This window comes from Neolamprologus multifasciatus, chromosome 8, assembly GCF_963576455.1.
Source record: "Neolamprologus multifasciatus chromosome 8, fNeoMul1.2, whole genome shotgun sequence".
NCBI classification, from domain to species: domain Eukaryota; kingdom Metazoa; phylum Chordata; class Actinopteri; order Cichliformes; family Cichlidae; genus Neolamprologus; species Neolamprologus multifasciatus.
The window spans coordinates 19,972,342-19,993,532 of record NC_140446.1 but is presented as its reverse complement, the minus strand read 5'-3'; the positions used below and the strand labels follow the sequence as shown (position 1 = coordinate 19,993,532).

The window sequence follows — 21,191 nt, the reverse complement described above, 5'->3', positions numbered from 1 at the left end:
AGCTATTTCTAGGGTTTCCAGAGTCAGGAAAAATATCCAGTAATCGTCAGTTTTCTGAGTGAAAAGGTCAGAAGTCAAACAGAAACTAAAATAACCACTTGTTACAATCAAGGTATGAAGAAGAACATCTCTGAATGCACAACACTGACAGCAGAAGAAGACCACACCGGGTTCCCCTCCTGTCAGCTAACAACAGGAAAGTTAGGCTACATTTTTTATAGGCCAACCAAAATGGGACAATACAAGATTTGAAAATGTTGCCCGTTCTGATAGGTTTTGATTGGAAGTATGGATCCATCCTGTCTGGGGGATCTTTTTGGCAGAGGGAGCAATTTGGGCTCCACAGTACCAACTGAGCCACGACCTACACACAGGATTGTTGCTGACCATGTCCATCCTTTTATAATCAGAGTGTAGCCATCTTCTGATGGCTGTATATAGCAAGATAATGCACGATGTCACACAGCTCAGATCAGCTTACACAGTTGTTTTTTTGTTTACTCTGCTGTGCAAATAGCCTTTGTAGTCACCAGATCTCAATAGAGCACCTTTGGGATGTGGTTAAATGAAGATTCACATCATGGATGTTCAGCTGACAAATCTGGAACAACTGTGTGATGCTATCTGGTCAATATGAGCTGAAATCTCTGAGGAATGTTTCCTCCACTGTGTTGATTTCATGGCACAAAGAATGAAACCAGTTAATGGTAAAAGGGGGTCAAACACAGTTTTAGCAATGTTTAACTAATAAAGCGAGTCGGGCCCAAATGTCTTCTATTTGACTAAGATGTCCTATGGAATTACCTAAAATATTTCAGATTCATGATACCCAAAGGACAAATCCTGTGTACTTAGATGATTGTGGCATACCAGCTCAGTTAGACATTCATGGTTCCATGTGATCTATACTGATACTGGCTCAGCAACTATTGAATAAAATGCTTATAAAATTTGGTACATATATCCATACTTACCAGATGATACGCCCCCCTTTATCTTATCCAAATGAATTACTCCAGTTTGCATTTTTCCCCTGCAAAACTAATTATGTAAGGATGCTAATTACAGCATGGCAAAGCCGGGTTTTGTAATGTCTGGAAATTCAGGAGCATCAAACATGTTACAGTTATTGTTTGAAAAGGAGAAATGAATTCTTCCTTAAACGCGTCCTCTATCACGTTGTTAGCTTAACAAAAACTTAGTTTCATTTGAGGGTTTGGGGGTTTAAGCATGGTTAGGGTTGGGTAGTTGCAGAGCTACATGACTTCAAACATCTGACTCACAATGCGAGGAAACAAGACAAGCTTAATTTCAGCTTGTCTTGAAAACATTCCCAAGAATGTGCTAAAGCCAAGAGAAATCCAACAGGGGGAGGGAAAAAACCCAACATTTGTATAAACGATCACAGATGCTTTCTGTATGTACAAAAGCAAGCACCTACCAAAACACTGCCTCTTATCCAAGACGCTTACTGAAATGACAGCTACAAAGAAGGATGTTCACGGTGAATGTTGGAAACTAGCAGCTGCTGCGACTCGCAGACCAAACGCTCTTTCTTTTTCTTGTGTCGATCAGAAACCTTTGGAGGAAGTGTGTAAACACGTTGAGAGGTAGAGACTGTGTTTCTATAGAGGCAAACAGAGATATAACCTTTGTTTATGAGTGCAGGCGGGCCGGCTGACAGTGTGTATAAGTCAAGCGAGGCCAGCCCACTCGGAGATCTGCTGGCACGCATTAATCAAGCACCGGCGGTGGGACGCCTCGCCACACCTCTGCAGGACTTTCTAACCAAAGCGAAGGGGAACGACCACAAGGTTACTGCACCTCCACGAGACAGAAGGCACGCTCTGATTCAACACTGCTGGGAAGAAATGCCTCCCCATAAACGTCTGCTAACTGTGAACGGCGAGGATGACGGCAATAGACTTTAAACAGAGAACGGTTCGTCTGGAGTCATTTCACAGCAAGAGTTATTACAGCAATAATATCCAAGAGTGCGTCCTTCAGGGTGATTATGGCTGTGACAGTGATGCAATAGATGTGAGGCACAGAGGCGCATTACTGGCTCTTATTGCTGTTTTACAACTCGTTTAAAAAAATGGGGAGAAGACTAATTGTTAGTTCTGCTTTATGGTAATTGTGAACACAGTTAAAACTCATTTTTGAGATTCATTGGTTTCTTTACAGTGTAAAGAAAACTGCAGGAGATTACAAGCAAAAGGAGCCAACACAGCTTTTCTATTAAAAAATGAGCATTTTATTACAATAAAATGCTTATTTACAAGGCAAGAGAGAATTCTTCTGTTGGAAACGGTGCAGTACCTCTAAAAAAATAAAAATAAAAATAAAGGGGTGGGGTGGGGGGTGCGAATAGCATACACAGGCAGCTTGGGAATTACATATTTGCATTACAGTGGTCATATAGCTTATTACAGCGCCGGCTGAATCCAAAAAAAAAAAATGTGGAGAACAGAAGCTTTTTACACAGGAATCCTCTGACATCTTAATACAGTTCAAGCAGTGGATGAAATAAAAATCAAAGAGCAACATCCGTTATTCACAGGACAACAATACTCCTCATTTAGAAGGTATAGCAAAGAAGCTACAGGTTTGGGAGGACACATGACCATCTGAGAAGAAAACAAATCAAAGTGGAAACGTTCCAAGATCTTGATGCGTGTAAAACACATTGCAAACAACAAACAAAGTGTTTTAATTAGAAACTTCCACAACAGTAAATGAGTGGGTACCTAAACAATTTCTTGTAATACCTCTTTGTCACAGTAAAGAGAAGGGCTGCTGACATTATGCGGGATCCCTGTCATTCTGATACAAAAATAAATATACAATGAAGGAGGCTTGTGTGTTTTTTCTTCTTTTAAAATAAAAATAAAAACGTAACTGTTGAGAACACAGGCAAGCTCTGACAACCAGGGCTTTTGTCTCAAAGCGAATTCACTTTCCAAAGAGCAACATAGATGTAACGACCCTTGTCTGTTTTAATCAAATTAAAAAAAAGTGTTTCCCCTTCATCCCGTGAACTCCGCTGTGCCTTTTCTCCTCACTCGCCTCCGATTTCTCAGAGCCAGGGGTGCCAGGCTGGATCCATGCGACACAGATTGTCAAGGCTGTTTGCTGCAGCCACCAGAGTGTTGACCTTACTCTCGCCTCCCTCAAATTGAGCCAGGTTATGGAGGCGAGTCATGATGGCCGTGACGGCCTTCTGGACCAGCGAGACCAACTGCTGGGAGTCCATGTTCTCTGGCTGCCCGGCTGGGGACAGGGGAATGGACGTGTCCTCCTGGGTCTTTTTGTGCCACGCGATGATCTCATCACGAAGGACGGCCTTCAAGATTCCATCCACCTATGAGAGAAAGGAAATCAGGAGGTCACTTTCAGGAAACACATTCATTTTTTAAGAAATATATGAGGTCTAGAATTTAAAACATCAACATCCTGATGATAAAACATTTGATTACTAAGGATTGACCACATCAGGATGCAAACAGACTTTCCCTTTTTATACTGCAATGCAACAAATGATGTAAAAACTGAAGTTTTTATACTGCAAACTACAGTCATAGAGTTTATATGAAGCTCTCAAATATATGATTATATGCCAGTCTCCTGGGTAGTGTGTTCAAACAGTCTGTCGTGGAAATGAGAGCAGTGAAACGTGACAAAAACCTCAGTTTATTTAAAGTCCCTGCTAATTTCAAACATACATATAAAACAAAGCTGTTAACTCCAATTTAGGCCACGGCAGTCATCTGCAGGGAAATCTCTGAGATGTTAACAGCTCATTACGGTGACACAGATCTGAAACGCATAACCATCAAAACCAAGACCTGGCAATCATCGCCTGACTACGTACACGCCGTTCCCTACCCTCACCTAAAGTGTTTATTCGGTTTCAGACGGCACTAGACTGTTTAAATAGTTTAAGGCTTCACTATATCTGAGTGGATGATTGTTAAGTGTTTGTGTTTTCCTGTGCTCTGTGGTAATACCTCTCTGCTCTGGCTACAAGCAGCACTGGTCTCTGGCGTTCGGTCCCAACTAGTTCACATGGTCAAGTGTTCTGTTTATTTGCATCTTAAGCGCTTCTGTGTCTGGAACATCAGTCAGACTTTAAGTATGAGCTTGACCCATACACAGACACTGCAGGCCTGTCATTACTGCCCTGCTTTACATATATTACACAACCCAATGACTGCTACTGTTTTTCACTGCTTTGTTTTTAGTTAAGCCTCAGACCTAAACCCAGAGGAAGTTCACCAAGTTTAAGTGCCAGGCAATATCCGGAGAGCGCCGCAGGAGCTTAAATTTGTCAACAAACTGCAGCGCTCGAGTCACTGCGAGCAACAGCAATGGCAGCTGACTGACCCCACTTCTTCTAAAAGCTTCCAAGACTCAAGTTATATAAATTAAACAAATGTAATTCTTCAAATATATCTGAGTTTTAAACGTAAACTCAACATTTTTGACAAGCTCGTGTTACTGAATGTTTTAACGGTGATGTGCTCCTTAATTTTCACGAGCCTAAAACTAACACAATGAGAGAGGTTTACAGTTAAGCTGTGGTCTTTTGTGCGATGGTCAGAAGAAGCCAATCCTCTGTGTCATCTTCTGTGTTATCTTATTAACAAACTAAGGCCAACATTGAAGCTACAAAAAGTGCAGTCCCTCAAATGACCACTTGAGGTTTGCTGCAGAAGTGAGTAAATCTCCTCAGGCTTGCATTTAAAACAAACACCTTCAGGGATGAAGTTAACATGTTAGCCTCTGGAGATCATTTTTCACCCTCATAAGAACTGTTTAAAGCATAAAATTAGGGGCATGGCGGCACTAATAAACAGGCCGAGGTTGTAGCCAGAAGCAATGTGATAAACCTCACCTGTGCTGAATCACTGAACTGGATCTCACAAATATTATTCCAAGCTCTGAGGTACAGACCATCCAAAAAGCAACTGTACTGTTCAGCTCATAATTTAGCATTTTATTTGTTTGTCCAAGTACGGTCACTTCCAGCTCCATGGAAAAAAAACAACCTGGTTTGGATATGCATCATAAAAAGTGAAAGAGATTCAAAAGTGTCCCTCCCACCCATCCACTAAAGTTAAACCTCCAATCAGAGGCTGTAATCAATCCATTTATTATTTGTTAAAGTACAGGAATTCAAAGTGCTGTGATTTTATGGCTGTTCACCTGTAACAATCAAAACAAACAGACTGTTAGAAAGAGCGGATTCATGAGTTTCATGTCGTTGGCAGGCAGTGTAACAGCAGCAGCGGCTGCAGTGACTCCAGACATGCTTGCAAAAGTATGATTATCGTATGGATGCATGCCGTGCGCCTGGAGGGGGAAACAATGAGCACTAGAGTTTTGTAAACTTCATATTCAGCCATTTAATTTCAAGTTCACTGCAAGCTTCTATGTCTATTACCCATTACTTTAAAAAGCTGTTCTGATACACTATGTAGTGTATTTAAAAAGAAAAAAAGAAAGCAGACGTGGCACCTTAAAGTTTGGCTGTGCAAAGCACCGAGCCACAGCGATCATCGAGGCGGTGAGTGGACCAGAGACGCCGATGGTGGTCAGGAACTCAGAGATGTTTGGCGTCAAGCGGAATGGAACGGGGCGATTAGCATCCAGGTCACCCGTGGCGTCATTGATGTCGAAGCGGAAGTAAGAAACGTTGAGCTTTCCTGTGTCCTGAAATCAGAGGAGGAAATAAACATAACTTTTATACAATGGCAAAAAACAAAAAATAATCAGGAAATATAATTGTCTGCAGTGTACTCCACATTCCTTTAACCACATTAGCACCAAGAAAACAACTCCTCGTCTTCAGTAAAGCTGGGAGAGCTTCAAAACAAGCTCATGGCAACAAATGGCTGCCATTATTGATCTTCATGTCCCAGAAACAGTAACATGTCAAACTATCCGCAGCACAGCATCTATAATCCTTAACTCACCTCCACTGCCCCCTGTTTCCCTCCCCCTTTGCTCTCTGCTGACTTAAATATATACGTCCGAGTTTCATCTTTTAAGCCTGCATTTATGTGCGAGAAGGCCGCTACACAAGCAACCATTCCAGGAAAGATAAGCTCCCTTATATGAAAAAGTGAGTAGCTCTGACAGCTTTATAGCAGAGCATTTCATTCCAGCTCGTACTCGCTCTCCTCCTCCTCTGTCTGGCCTCTTCCCTCCCTCCCTCTTTCTCCTTAACACACCCCCCCTCTCTCACCTACATTTCATTTGCTCCCCCAAGCCCCAGCAGAGGGCCTAGAGGCAGTGGGCTGAGACACCAGCAACTCCCAGAAGGCACAGATAAGCCTGCAGACTGTTGGCTGTGAAGGCAGCGTTCAGAATGCTAAAGCACCAGACTAGTGGTCAGCGATGGCTTCATTTAGAGGCCGGTGTGAAAGGAATGATGCAACATTACTGTGCAACGTGAAGTGACTCGGGGCTGCGGGCTTGACGGTGAGAAACCTCAGTGGACAAATTCCACAACAAATGCCAAAGAGTGAAGACACTTAACACTGTAAGAAAATTCAACTAATTCTCAAGACATGATGAGATGCTTTTACTGACCCTTTTTTTCCACAATGGTGTAAAGTATCATACTGGATGATTTGTGATATTCTGGTGCAAAATGAAGATGAATGTTAAGAAAAGGAGGAGGGTTATTGTTGATATCTGGATACAACCTTTGCCTACAAACTATAATGATGAAATAATGCCTCAAATGTCATTAAGACTGGCCCATTTTTACATTGTTCTGTCGTTTAAATGAAGATGTTGGATAAAAATGCTGCCATTGACGTCCATTTCTATCGTCACTGTATGAGCTCAATAATGGCACACGCCCACTGTGCTGCTCGGCACCATCCAGAAAATAATATAATTTCCTTGAGAAGCCCCTGTTCATTTATTGAGCTGTTGATGTCATGTGTCATTGTGACTGGTGGAGCTGTTCCAGGGTGATGATACAAGTGATCTGACTGACAAATAGCGAATTTATTAAGCACCACGCCCTCCAATTTATATTCAGTGTCAGTGAAGATGCCACACTGCCTGTGGCGTTTGTACTTGTTGTTGATGTGTAGTTAAATTTGGTCTTATAACTGAATTAAGGACCTATAAACATTGTTTAGCAGTATGCTTGGTGCTGATTCCTAATTGAGCTCTATATGAGTCAACCTTAAGTAAAATACGGTCTTTATTTAGTCAAGAGGAGGCACTGCCGCGGGTTGTGATGTCCCGTCCTTGCACACACACACTCAGTTTGTGTGTGTGTTTATATGTGCATACACTCTTCGCACTAAAATCCGCCTGTGTCTAATGGGATCTGTGGAGTGGAACAGGCAGAAAGGGGGCTTAATACTAGTGCTTAGCTGCCCGGAGGAACGCCTGTCAGCAAAGGCCGATTAGGATCAGAGGGGAGGGGTGACCGACTGACACAATCATCTTTAATAATGACTTTGAGAAAGCCGCCTGCAGACCCTGAGCAGCAGACAGATGTGTGGAGGCGCACACAAACATGGCCTCTTCAAATTGAAACGTCTTTGATAGCTGAGCAGTGGGACTGAATATAACGCTCTGTCAAAACATCCTTTGCATTGACAGCGGTGGCTGACTGATAGGCCTAGCGTGAATGTCATGGGGGAGAATGGTAATTCATACAGCCTGATATGGAGAGGGTAATGGAGATCTATTAATGCATCTAAGAGTGTGTATATCTATTGAATTTGCCCCTGTCAAACTGATTTCACTTTCTCCTTCACAGGAAGTCCAACACATTGCTGTTTGTGTGTGTTTGCGTGCATTTCCCACCTGTGCTATCTGCAGCATCTCAGGGTTGAGTCTGTTGAGGTGGAGCATGAACTCTGCCAGACCAATGAGGGCCAGCTGGATGGTGAACATCTTTCGGAACGTCCAGTAATCAGTGGCGTTGGGGAACGTGTGGAGAGCCCACTCCTTCAGCATGCTGCGGGGAACCATGTTGCCCTGCACCTCTTTGAGAATGTCCCTCAGGACCTGGAAGTATACCATGAACAAGGATTGGAGGTTAGTTGGGCAGGTTCTTCTTTATTTGATACATCAATTGTCTTTTGCCATCATTATGAATTGCACCAGAGGTTTTGGTGGGTTCTCTTCAATAGCGTTATCGGACTATGGGAACGTCTCCTGTGTGACCCCATCAGCAAGCTCAGCGATGGCCATGTTAGGAACCCCCTCCCTCATTTAACAGAGTGACATTGTGTGGGATGTCACTCGAAAACCACTTCTCAAATCTCAAGAACTCTGTTGGCAACTGGGCACTAAACTCAACTTTCAAAGGTTTTGAGCGCACCACTGGGACACTAGCACTTTGTTTCCAACATTTCAGTTCTACACGAGCTCACAGTACTAATACTGCTAGTGTTAGTGTTAAGTGGCAATGCTTGCATCCTGAAGAGCAAAAGATTTCCCAAAGTGAAGAAGCAACACTTCACTAATCATGGCTGCAGCTAACAACCCAAACGGAGGCTAGCTTGCTCGGCTAACCTGTCATAATTTTTCCTCCCTAAGCTGAGATGGAATGGCCAGTGAGTGGCTCAACTTGTGCACAGCTCAATCAGGATCACAAACCATACTGTTGCAGTTGGTCTGTGGTGATTACTTTATCATTTCTTCAGGTCTTGGCTTAAAACTGTAAATAGCATTATGTGATATGGCATTTCATGAATGCTGCATGCCTTAAATTACTGAAACAACTGAAATTACTACAGAAACAACTGGCTCCATTGTGAGGTCTTCAGCTTCTTCAGTTCCTTATTTGAACCCCTATAATAGGTTGATTAAAATTGCTTTCCTTGAAGACAGCTCTATTGATTACTTTAGCCTCAGCTAAGCGTGTAGGGGGGATCCATGCTCTCTCAGTGCATCAGGCATGAATTCAGTTCTCCCTAGATAACACAAGGGTCAACATGCAGCCTAACCCTACCTTTATCTTCAACGTTATAGGCATGCTCCCCTATAGATCTGCCTGCGTTTTAAGTGTGCATTAAGCTCAGCAGGTGTAGGAGAGAGTCAGGCTGAACCAAGAGCTAACAATCTAATATTTTTTGCAATTAGATGACATAACAGCTTGCAAAATCAATTTGTTCTTTTCACTTTATTTCATCACTTTTTAGAGAAAATCCTCCCCGTCCAGGGAAAACTGAAATCTCACCAATTGCAGATTTTCAAATTAACTTGGGGTTTGAGGGTTTCTTTTCAGGCTGAGAAATTAGTGCATTTCTTATGCTACATTAATCATTTAATATCAATTATTTAAAAATACCCACAGAGCTGAAAACAATTTTCCCCTTAGATGATTAAAAGTTAAGTTTAGCTCAAGTGTGATGTGAAATTTCAAATCAGACACTCTGGATGCATGTTAATGCAGAACAGTACCACAACACAGTTACCTGGTGGCTAGCTTGTGTGCCTCTAGCCTGCACAGTGGCCAGGCGATCGTAGTACCGGGAGATAGGGTTGTCATGTTCGATGCCCTTCTTGGCACAGCGCTGCTTGTAGATTTCTACCAGCGACAGAGATGAAGGATTGTCCTCAACTAGCCGCATCTGAGGCGACACTGCCACCACTCGGGGCACTGAAGAGATGGAAGAAGGGAGAAGGAAAAAAAGGTGGAAAACAGGCAAAGGAGAGCAGAGGAAGGAAGTAAAATAGAAAGAAGCACAAGAGAGAAAAATAAGTGGGAGGCAGTGATGGGAACACAGCCACATGAGTGACGCAGAAACTGTAAATATTTGTCTCCGCTTGCTAGATAAACTCTGAGTTACCATTGGAAACCTTAAACCTGCAGCTAAAATACTCTGGCGTTTGGGAAAAACAACACTGAAGGCGTGCCTTCAGTCAACACCAAGCAGGGTCAAAGAAGGTAAAAGGCTGTGCACAGGTCTCACAGTAGAAGCAGTCCAAACATTTACATGCAGTGACACCTCAAATCAAATCAATACCAGCCATTCATGTTGGAAGGAACTGGGTTAGTATGGGCTGTTTAATGTTGTGTGCAGATTTCCCCTTAAAGACACCAATGAGCAAATAAATGTGTAAAACAAACATCTGCAGAGAGGCAAACCTCTTATGTAATCTCCTCACATAAAGATACTCGAAGAAATTGGTAAAAAAGCAGTATTTTCCAATATTGGCCATGTTGACTGATAATGATATACTGACAAGACATAAGATTACATGTTTTTACGTCTCTGTTTTCATATGAAGGCCACTTATTTTAATATTGAAGATGTCTTTGTTTTCCTGGCACTAAGGAGGAAAATAACAACTAACAGGAAAAATTATTGGGATTAGTTACCAGCCAAAATACTATTTTAAACATAGGTATCAAGCCACAATTTCACAATCAACAAATGTCTATTCTATGTCCTTTCTATTCCTAAAATGTGCCCATGCTTCATTTTAGTCATACCAGTAAAGAAGAGGTGCCTCTTGGTGGTCTCCTTTCTCTTCTCAAGACAAGGGTTTAGGAGCCGGAGAAGCTGCAGGACTCTTTCCTCTCGACGTGACTCAGTCAAGCAGGCATCATTCATCACCAGGTAGGGGTAGATCTTTCCATTGTGGCCGCGGATGTAGAGACGGCGTGCCGCGGTATTGTGTTTCTGAACAATTTCCACTCTGGGCATGAATCTGTACAGCGTTTCAGAGGAACAGAATCAAAGCATTAAACAGTGTGGGAGAGAGGAAGGGTAGGAACAACTGCGATACAAGAATGGCACTGGAGTACATGTGAAAGCCATAATTTAAAAGGAAAGGCTTTAAGATCAGGATAAAATCCCCGAGGGGGGGAAGCTCCAGTAAAAGCAGGTCAATCTGACAATCGTTAGCCACTTAAATAATTTACTAAGTACCAACCATGACTACAGCAAATTCCACATGTGCTTATTAGCCCGGCTGCACTCGTGTAGAATAATGATGTACCTTGCAATCTTGATGTAGTAGTGTGTGGGTTTGGGCATTAGGAATTCGCCCGGAATCTCAACTTCAGCTGTTTGTGCAGAGAAATTGCTGAGGAAGCGACACTTCTCCTCAATGAGGAAGAACTTGGGCAGCTGTTTGGTTTTCGCCTCCAAAATCTTGATCCACTTCTTTAGCTTGGAGATGAGATTGTGAAGCTTCATGGAGCCTGGCACACTGAAGTCAAAGTCTGTAAGGATGGAGAATAGTTATTTCCTTTACCCATTCATAAAAAACAAAAACAAACAAAAAAACAGAAAACCTTGACATGTAGTGAAAGCAGCTTTTAAACAACAGGTCCTTTGACAGTTTGATGTGAAGATAACTGTATAAAACCACATGCAACCTCTGAAAGTGGTCAGATATAATCTGCATGTGTGCATGGGGAAAAAGGAGTATGTTACAGTTGTTCCTCCTAAATGAACTACCCTCAAATTCCCCTTCGGCAAGACATTAATCCCCTAAGTGTTCCAGTGGACCTGCTTTATATCACCAGCAGGACAAGACTGTAAAACTGAGCAGTTTCCGTGTGTGTGACCTTTAACCACCTATATACAAAAAATGTAAAATCATTTTTTAAAAGTTTGCTAAAGCTAGAAACTAGAGACCAATCTGTGCTCTGAGGACGTTCCTACTCAAAGCAACGTAAAACATAACTAAGAATAAAAAAAGAAAATATATTTCAAAGCTTATACATCAAATGACATTTCAGTGTTTGGAAGGTCTCTTTGAAACCACATATTAAGATTAATTGCAGTAAGATCTGGGTGTTGTTCTAATCCAGTAACTAAAAACACCTTGTTTTACTCTTATGGCCTACGGCAAGGCAGCGGTAACACAAATTTACATCTGGGAAACGGCCTTTTTAAATATTATGTTGCACTGTTGCCCACTCCACTCCAGCAGTGCCTTGCTTAAGGGAACGTCACAGATAAGTTATTCATGGCAGCACAAGGAGAACTGTTTGCTCTATTGACTTAAAACTCCCTGTCGGAGGCCAGGAGCTGATTAAATTAGTGCCATAAAAATGAGAGTCTTAAAAGTATTAAATTCCTGTTTCAAGTCACAACTCATATTGCACATAACATATTGAGATGAGCTGCAGCAATAACAACGGAAGGAGGGGAAGTGAGCCAAACAGGTTTTCCATTTTAGACTAAAGCCCCTAGGACAATTCTGAAACACGAACACACACATACACACACCCTCACACACAGATGTGCACTCGACTACCTCTCCTATTTCAGTACACCCTGTTGTGCCGCCTGTTATAATGAATCCATGAAACTGCAAGGCCTTGCCATTTCAAACCCGTTCAATCTCTCCCAGAGTGAGACCTCCTAATACTTTAAATAAGCCCTTTAAAACAGCCAATGTTCTTTTCGGAGTGGCCCTATTTCGCTATCTGTCCGCCTGCAATTCACCTGCCTTGATAGGAGAGGTAAAATTGAAACAGTCCTGTGAAAATTGCAGCCCGACAACAATTCAGCACCATAAAAGTGTATAATGCTTACAAATAGAAAAGGCGAGGCATTTCATTTAAAAAAAATAAATAAAAAAGCTTAGCGTTTAACATGTTATCATACATGAGCCATCTAATACTTTTCCTGATAGAATCAGAGATTAACATCTCACTTTTCATTATAAAATTTAACTGCTTTAATGTGGTAGTCATCTGCATTATGTTTAGGACTCAATGTGTAAACAGAGACTATACGAACAGAGACTATCGATAAAAAAAATCGACGCATTACTCATTTTGACTAAGATCCAAATCAGAAAAATTTAGTGCAATTTGCAGGCCGTCATTAAAAGGCAAACAAGATACAAGTTGTACAAACTGTGATTACGCCAATTTTAAGAGAGTGGACATATTCCCTCCTTTTCATGTATTTAAATCCTGCTCCTCAGATGTGTGCCGACAATGTAAGTAGAGTTGCTGAGAAAAAACGTCAGGATTGCTCTGTACCGGGTGCAATACTGAAAGTGAGTGGATAAGGGAATTATTTTCAGTTCCCCTGAACTTATATTTGACCCCTGCTTGGTGGGGAATAGGATGCTGAGAAAAAGAGTGCAGTGTGGAAACTAGCCAGGCTGTTCTCTGACCTGTGTGTAGAAGTCAGTGCTGCTATTCTGCCTTACCTGGCTGTGCCAGATGGTCTACACTGCTGAAGCCAGGTTATAGATTGTGGAGCTGGAGGTGGGCCACCTTTCTATACAGAACCATCATTTCTTCATGTAATCTCCTGGCCCTGGCTTGTGCCTGGTTGACTTTTCTGTAGCGAGTAAATTCTGCTTTCTTATGGCAGACTGGTGAGCTAAAGTTTTAAAGGTTTCAGAGGTCACCAACATGCAGTATGTTTACACTTAAGACTTCTCACTAAAGACTATATAAAGTTACACAGGTGCTAAGCCAAACTGTTCAATTTAATTATAACACTTAGATTTAACTCTTTAAGTCTAACCAAGAGGCAAAAAATTCAAAATCCAGGAAATGTGTGTGTTTTTGTTTTAAATATATTAAAAAACAAAACAAAAAACCTTTTCTAACAAAGGTCTCTGGAAGAGATCCACTGCTAAAACAGTAACTCATGCAAATAGCATTCTTCGTAATTGGATTTGAATGCCTCCCTGCTGCCAAATGTTATATGTGCACACATAAACCCATATTTTCCGGCCCACAAACCCTGTGAAAGCGAGTGAGCCACTAACGTGGTGCAGGGAATGGGAGCTTGGCTGCTCTGCAGTTCCGTAAACCCTGTTTGTTCCACTCTGGAGGGCTTGTGTGGTTTCGGTCTCTGTCGGCCCTGCTCCCGCGTAGCCGTGGGGACAGCTGCCTAGTGACGGTCGGCAGGCACCCTGCGAGGCAGAAGCCCTGGTGACACCTAGCTGCGTGAGCACAGCTGGCGCCGTAACATCTGGTAAGATTCATCATCAAAGTGCTCATTCTGAGTCTGAGCTCTGTCTTGTTTGTGTTGTTCATTCAATCAGTCTGTACACAGCTCCCGAGCTTTTACCCACCAAAGCCCCCACACCTGTCTTCATGGTTTCTCACCGACTTCACATTAGTTTTCTCCTCTCTCTTCTTCCATCATGCGTATTAATCTCGGTCATTTTCTATGTTCATCAGGTCTGGTTAACCTGCATTACTACTTCTTATTCTGTTTTAGTAAGAAGACATTTTCCCCCAGCTGCTTTTCATACACTCGCTCTCCTTGTACTCCGTCTCAGGGCCAAACATAGCCGCACTGGCCAGGCTCAGTACTAGTTAAACGGGAATAGCAGATGAGACTAAAGAGCAGGCAGGAGGAGTTGTTTGGAAATGCAACAAATAAAAGGAGGCGCGAGTTTACTGTGGATGCAATTCAGAAAGAAAGCAGAAGAAAACACAAAGGTTTATGTGAACACTGAAACCTGGAGGGGTCTTGCAGATGGTCCATGTTTGAACTGTGGTTCAACTCCCTTATGCAACACGGGAAAACAGACACGTGGCTTCCAAAAAAACAGGAGAATGATTGTTTTGAGGTAACATCTCAGAGGGGGTCTTGGCTAAAATAAAACAGCACCTGCCTCGCTGCATTCCACAACTTTCACATGAATCTGAACATGCAGGCCAAAAACTGACCACAGGTTTCATTTACTGCCTTATAAGCATACACAGTGCATGACAGGAATTTGTCTTTTTACATGTGTTAATCCATAACTGGGAAAAGATCAGAGACTTCCTCTTGTTGCAGAGTCTCATTCAAGCCATTAGTGTCCATGTCTAAGCACTTCAGAGAAAAAAAAAATCAGGAAAGTAGAAAGAATTTTCCAAGGCTTCAGGATATAAAAAAAATAGGGAATTATAAGAAATAAACTACATGCTGTCTAGAATTCAGCTGTGAATGGGCCATCTCAATTATGGCATTCTATTTGACATTAATGTGCCTGACACTGGAGGTCTGCCATCAAGTAAAACAAAATACAGACAAAAAAAAACAAAACAAAAGATAAAAACAAATAAAAAGATGCAACTGGACAAATTCAGTAAATTCTTTTCATTGTTGCTGTATCTGAGGACATTAGTGAATCCACACTGACAGTAGTTATTTATGTTAGAAATTCACAACCAAATCTATTCCTCTGTAAGTTTTCTATAATAAGAACAAAAATGCCAACCACTATATATCAGGAAAAATGTTTTATCATTATGCTACAGCAGCAGAAGAGAAAGCAGACTTTTTAATTCACCTACTTGTGCCAATACTGTATGAGCTAGATTTAGTTTTGGCACAGCAGACACCTGGTAAACAATGCTCAACAACAACAACAACAACACAGCCAGTACAAGTTTCAACAACAAAGCACCTGACTACTTATGAAACATTTACATTTCAGTAAAATGCCTCGTTTAACCAACACAATTTTATGGAAAAAAATTTTACTCAACTTTTTGTGGTCTGTAAAACCTGAACTGAAAACCGGCTTCACCCTCATATAAAAAGAAATAAAGTTGTTCATTACAGGGTATTTTAACAAGTTGATAGAGGGTTTTACAGACTTTTGAAAACCCCCAATGAAACCAGAGAGAACTTGAATTGTTTTGCAGCTTCCAAAAGAGCAGGAGGAAAACAAGTCTTCTGCTTTACATCATCAAACTTTGACGAGTTGTTGATATCATCACCGCAATGCTGCACAAGCTTAGAATAGAAATGCTGCTGCCTTGTGTATAATCAAACCCGGCGTGGGCGTGTGTACACGCAGTGTAATAAAGGCACAGACAGACACACATGCAAACACCTCTCTGACCAGTCACCAGCCCCAATCCTTCCCTAAAATCCAATCATCTAGTTGGAAACTTTAATTACATTGTAGAGAGCCAGTGCTCCAGCTGCTCCGAGCAACAGCGGCAGCCTGCTCTAGCACAGATATGAGCTGCACGAGTGTCTGTGTAGATATAATGTGACCGGTTCAATATACTGTTACAAAAGCCAGCCATACACCTGACTTATCATTTAAATGAGTATAGACGTACAGTCGCACAAGTGCTGCTTTTGTTTGCTGAAGGGCGGCTGGTGTCTGGTGAGGGGCTTCAGTGAGGAGAGCTAGGAGGTGTTGTTGGTTTCACTACGTGGCCACTTGTCACACATTGTCATACTCTCACAAAACAGCTCCCCCCCCACACACACTTTATGTCTTTTCATATTCACTCAATGGCTCTGACGAAGCTTGAAAACTGAAACTGAATGTAAACATGGAGAAACAACCTCAAACAAAAACTTCTTCAGTGCTTTGCCTTTTTGTATAGCTCTATTTGACAGTATTTATAAAAGCCAACCAACCTGTTGTGAACTGTCCCTTCATCTTTTGGAAAACAGGATCCTGGGCTGTGGCTTGGGCCCGGCGGGCCAGTGACTCAGAGGCAGCGCTGGAGAACATGTTGGAAACATTGGAAACGTTCTCCAAGCCGACTCCAAAGGTGCTAACGAGCTTCTTGACAAAGTTGAGTGTGTGGGGTGTGATCTTGGCATCAGACACTGCACCACTCTTTTCAAAGGCCACTGAGTAACATTTCGCCAGGCCCTGCTGAAGCTGCCTTAGAACCTGTAGAGAGAAGAAGGAAGAAGAGAGAATAAAGAAATACTGTATGATATGGGAATTATTAGAGACATCCTGTCCTTCTTACAGACTTAGACATAAGTCATTTCCTCAGGAAAAAAAGAATGCAGCAATGTGACCAAATTGAGGGAAAGAAGGAAGGCAATGACTGTTTCCCCTGCTTGCCCAGTGGAATGATGCATAGAGCCTGCAGCTGCTGCCCAGTGCCCCTGATCATCACAGGTAATCACACAGATACACACTCATAGCATCAAACTTCCAACCCTAAATCCCTCGCCCCATCCTACACGCTCACAGCACCCATCCATCACTTGTCTTCTCCCCTCTTACTGCATCACCGTCTGCCAGACTTCCCCTACAGCACAGAATAGCTGCTGTGTGTGGAAGCTGCTTAGCAAGGCTAAAACTATTTAAAAGTGCATCAAGTTCAGCTTGGACAGACGCACCTCATTATGTAATGCATACATGCTTAGCTTTAGAGTTTCACATGACCCTTATATACAGAAGATGTTCAAACTGTCATACATGAAAATTCTCAATGGAAGCTGTAATATTTTCTTGCCTTCTGATCTTTTGCTGCAGCAAAATCTGTTCTGTACCTTTTATTACTATTTTTCCTCACCTCTTCATGCCAGTTCTCTCTGAACCACACCATCTGGTCTACGATGCCCTCCAGGGAGGAAAGCAGTGTGGGGTGTAGCTCCCGCTGCATGTGCATTATACGGCTGCAGCGCCACATCGGGGCAGTGGCCCTGATTGGCCCTGGGTCTGAGGCCCCTGAGTGAGGCTGGGCCCCAATTGAACTGGGCTGCTGCTGTCCAGATGAATCTGGGAGAAAAGAGTGGAAAAGAGGAGAAAGCAGTGGAGAATTGATGGATTAGAAGAATGCAGAAAATCAAAAAAGTTGGGAAAACACAAGATGAGGCCAATTCAACACTGTCCTGATAAATTATTAATAGATAAGGACTTGTTAAAAAAAACAAACAACAACAACAAACCAGACAAACAAACAAAAAACCCCACCTTTTATTGTTCAAAGTGTGCTAAATCAGGCAGCATACTACACGCACTGTTTACTTACCACTTTTGTAGCGTTCCCTCTGCTCGATCTTGAGAGTCAGGTAAAGGGTGCGGATGGGGAAGTAGACAGCCTGGGGGTACACTCGTCCCACCTAGCAGATAAAAGAGGGTCACAGATTACATTTCAAAGACTCCCCCTAAGGACTGCAAAGGAGAGAGAAGGGTGTAGATAGAGGTAAAGAGGGAAGCGATAGAAAGAGATACAGTGAGAGAGGGACAGAGAGATACTGTATGCCTATATGTGTCAGGCTGAGAGAGTGAAAGAGAGAGATCATACAGATACTGCCAAAGACCTGTGCTCGTACAGAGGGGGTGTTTGAAGCTTTGAGTCAGTGGAGTTAGGGGAGTTAAAAACATGTCATGGCTGAGCTACAAAACTCAATGTGACTGATGATGAAACTGCCTTCAAGACTTCCAAGAAAAGTCACAGACACCACTAGAAGAGTTAATGGTCAAAGTTGGGACATAAGAGGCTATGAGTTTTAAATGCACAGCAAATTTACCTTTAAGTTACTGGGGTGCAAATCCTTTGATAAGTAATACACCAGGTGAATTCAATGATAGTCTTTTATGTATCTGTACTGAGCCACTAAGTCATCCATTCTACCATCAAAGTATTGTGCGTTTAAAAAACAAACAATCAGTGAACTCAAACTGTTGATATGTGGAATAAATTCTTCTTGATGTTATAGTTTTCTTATATTCTTCCATTTATAATGAAATTACATGATTGGCTGTTTAAAGTAGCTTTACATTATTCATAATTCAAAATTATAATCTTCTACTGGGCCTTGGGGCAGTCCTGCAGTTCATCTTCTGTCCCAAACAAGCTGTTTTAGTTCCCTTGCCCCTCCCCTTTAAGACAACTTTCTTTTAAGTGGCTGCCCCTTGTAAACAGAAGATTTTAACAGCAGGTCAGTGGGACTATAATTTGGTCATCTAACATAACTGAGATGACCATATTATAGGTGCTGGCATCATAATTTGACACTGCCCATCTTTAATATGAACATCCACCATGTTATCAGGATACATTGGAGAGAGAATACGCATGACAGATGACAAATTATTGGGGGGGAAAAACAAGTCAGTGTTTGTGCTTACAATGTACCAATGTGATTGAGCTTCAGTTAGCTTTTAAAGTTGGTCACACTGATTTTCTTAAGAAGACATTTCCCTCATTTGGTGTTTTAATAATAGTGGCAGGGAATGCTGTCTAAGAAGTTAAAAAAACAACAACAACCAAACAACAACAACAAAAACAAAACAAAACAAAAAAAACACCAAAGGTGTTAAATAGGGTGTAAGAAAACATTCAGTGACCCCTCATACCCTATGGATGGGTGACCGTACTCACATCAGCATAGGAATATTTCATCTTAGGATAAAGGCGATCACTCAGAACAGCTCTGTATTGATTTACTTTGACAATAAGACCCATGCCATGCCAGCAAAATACAATAACAAAGCCACCAGGTGCCCTTACTGCAGGGGTAAAGAGTTCAGCCTTTCCTTCAGCCTGTAGTTTGCAAATACAGTTTGCATTAACTTGTGACAGAAGATTCAGGTGAGTCTTCAACTAAAGAATCTTATTTTGTCACAGTTGCCCTTTCTCAGGGAGGAGGTAACACCTACATTGTTCACTCACTTGCAGTTAATGCACTGAACCTTTAACTGTACACAGGAATCATCTGACATCGCACAGACTTTGTACTAACAAGCTGGCAGGTTGGACACTTGCGCGGTCACGTGCACCTCTGCTGGGTGATGTCTGGAAAAGTTCATGACTGTGGTGTGAATGTGCAAACAGCATCTGAAAGCTCAGATGGTGATATGAAAAGTGTTTGTTTTTATTCACACTGTTTAAACCCTAAAAGTCTTGAACATGCAGTAAAACCTCTGACCAAACATCCATCCACACATTTTCCCATGGCTACAGTCTGAATTCAAGTCAAATTTCACCAAATAACACCAGAATGAATGACAACCCGTGCAAATTGCAATGTAAAGGAATCTCTCTTTGGATGAGCACCGTAAACTTGACACTGATATATGACACATACTCCCTGTCACTGCACAAAGTGAGCGCTTCAAGGCAGAACATTGTGACAAACCTCACTAAATTTTTTTTACAGTATTAAAAACTGTATGCCAAAGTAAAACAAGCCTAGCCACAGTTTTGCTGAACATTTCAAATACGGCCAAATTGCAGAATTGTTTTAAAAGTGCAGTGTAACTGCCTCCAGGGCAGAAAAGGATAAATCCAAAAATCCAACAAAACTAAGCTCAATGAGGCTAACGGTGGGCCGAGGATCAGTGGTTACAGAGAGAGGGCTACAGTAGTGAGACAGAAGACGACTAGAAGACTGAGGATAAATGGATTTTGGAACCTCTACGCTTTCTTTAGCTTGACCCACATTCCTGTGACATCTAGCTGTCTTTAGAAAGATTCTCAGATTGTACAAATCATGATTACATAAAACTGAGTTCAAGTTGAAAACGGATTAGCCTGTGGCTATGTAACACACACTTGTACATCTTCCTTAGGTTACCAAAAGAACCGTTCCAGATCTCAGCTGGTCTGAAAATCTTCAAGAGACGTGGCTCCCAAAAGGAATATAACTCTACACTGGCCCGAAGGTGGGGAAGAGAGAGAGACAGGAATAACAAGGTAGTGAAAGGCTGTGGCCGCTTTGGGTTGAAGCCTAGACATCTCAGACGTCTCATAAAGTCATAAAGGCAAACAAATGATTATTTAATTAGGAAAAACTCTCCACTTCCTCAACTGACCCTTGCTCTTAAACAAACACATACATAGGAACTACATATACTATACATATCTAGCAACATTAGTATACCCACTAATATTTACTAATTTTATATGTTGTACAAAGAGTAAATATGCTGTTTTCACATTTTTCTTTTTCAGTGTCCCTAAAACAGAGAAAATGACTTGAAATGAAAAGCACAATATGGAACTGACAAGTGAGATGTCAAGAGCAAGTGGAAGAGGGAGTGCTAAGTGTCAGCTAACAGCTGTATTAAAGATGAAAGAGGAAGGAAGGCAAAGAGGAAGAGGAGGAACCAGAGATCACCGCACTAATGGGAAGATAAGAAATGTCATAATTTGGCACGGCTGAGGTGAGCTAAGGGGAAGAGGGAGCACGCCAGACATGGTGCAGTCAACGAGGGAGGGAGCATGTGTGGGAAGGGGTGCTGAGATTCTCTGCTAACTTCTGATTCATCTTCCCGCCTGCCCCCAGGCGCTCTTCTCCTCACCTTCATCAATATTTCAACATACGTTTTTTTAAACATCCCTCCGCCACAGAGAAACTCTAAATAATTTAGTCAGGCGAGAGGGATAAAGAATGCCATGCATTAAAATGTGGTTTGTTCTTTACACAAAAAAGGCAGAGAAGAAACGGGTGTCAACCTTTTACACTTCAGTCATAATAACATGAAAAGGCGGACCAAAAGGAAGAAGT

General features: G+C 42.0%; 1 protein-coding gene across 3 annotated transcripts in view; it reads right to left on the bottom strand.

Moving 5' to 3' along the window:
• Positions 1-2,234: 2,234 nt before the first annotated feature.
• trrap (transformation/transcription domain-associated protein) overlaps positions 2,235-21,191 on the bottom strand; it is an 83,584-nt gene continuing 64,627 nt past the window's right edge. For all 3 annotated transcript variants that reach the window (XM_085170138.1, XM_085170141.1, XM_085170139.1), the window contains 9 exons: positions 17,708-17,798; positions 17,249-17,454; positions 16,350-16,611; positions 10,990-11,215; positions 10,481-10,698; positions 9,459-9,643; positions 7,840-8,043; positions 5,521-5,715; positions 2,235-3,364 (listed from right to left, as the gene is read on the bottom strand). In XM_085170138.1, coding sequence (XP_085026264.1) covers positions 3,080-3,364; positions 5,521-5,715; positions 7,840-8,043; positions 9,459-9,643; positions 10,481-10,698; positions 10,990-11,215; positions 16,350-16,611; positions 17,249-17,454; positions 17,708-17,798 — 1,872 coding nt within the window. In that variant the 3' untranslated portion in view covers positions 2,235-3,079. The remainder of the gene's footprint in view (positions 3,365-5,520; positions 5,716-7,839; positions 8,044-9,458; positions 9,644-10,480; positions 10,699-10,989; positions 11,216-16,349; positions 16,612-17,248; positions 17,455-17,707; positions 17,799-21,191) is intronic.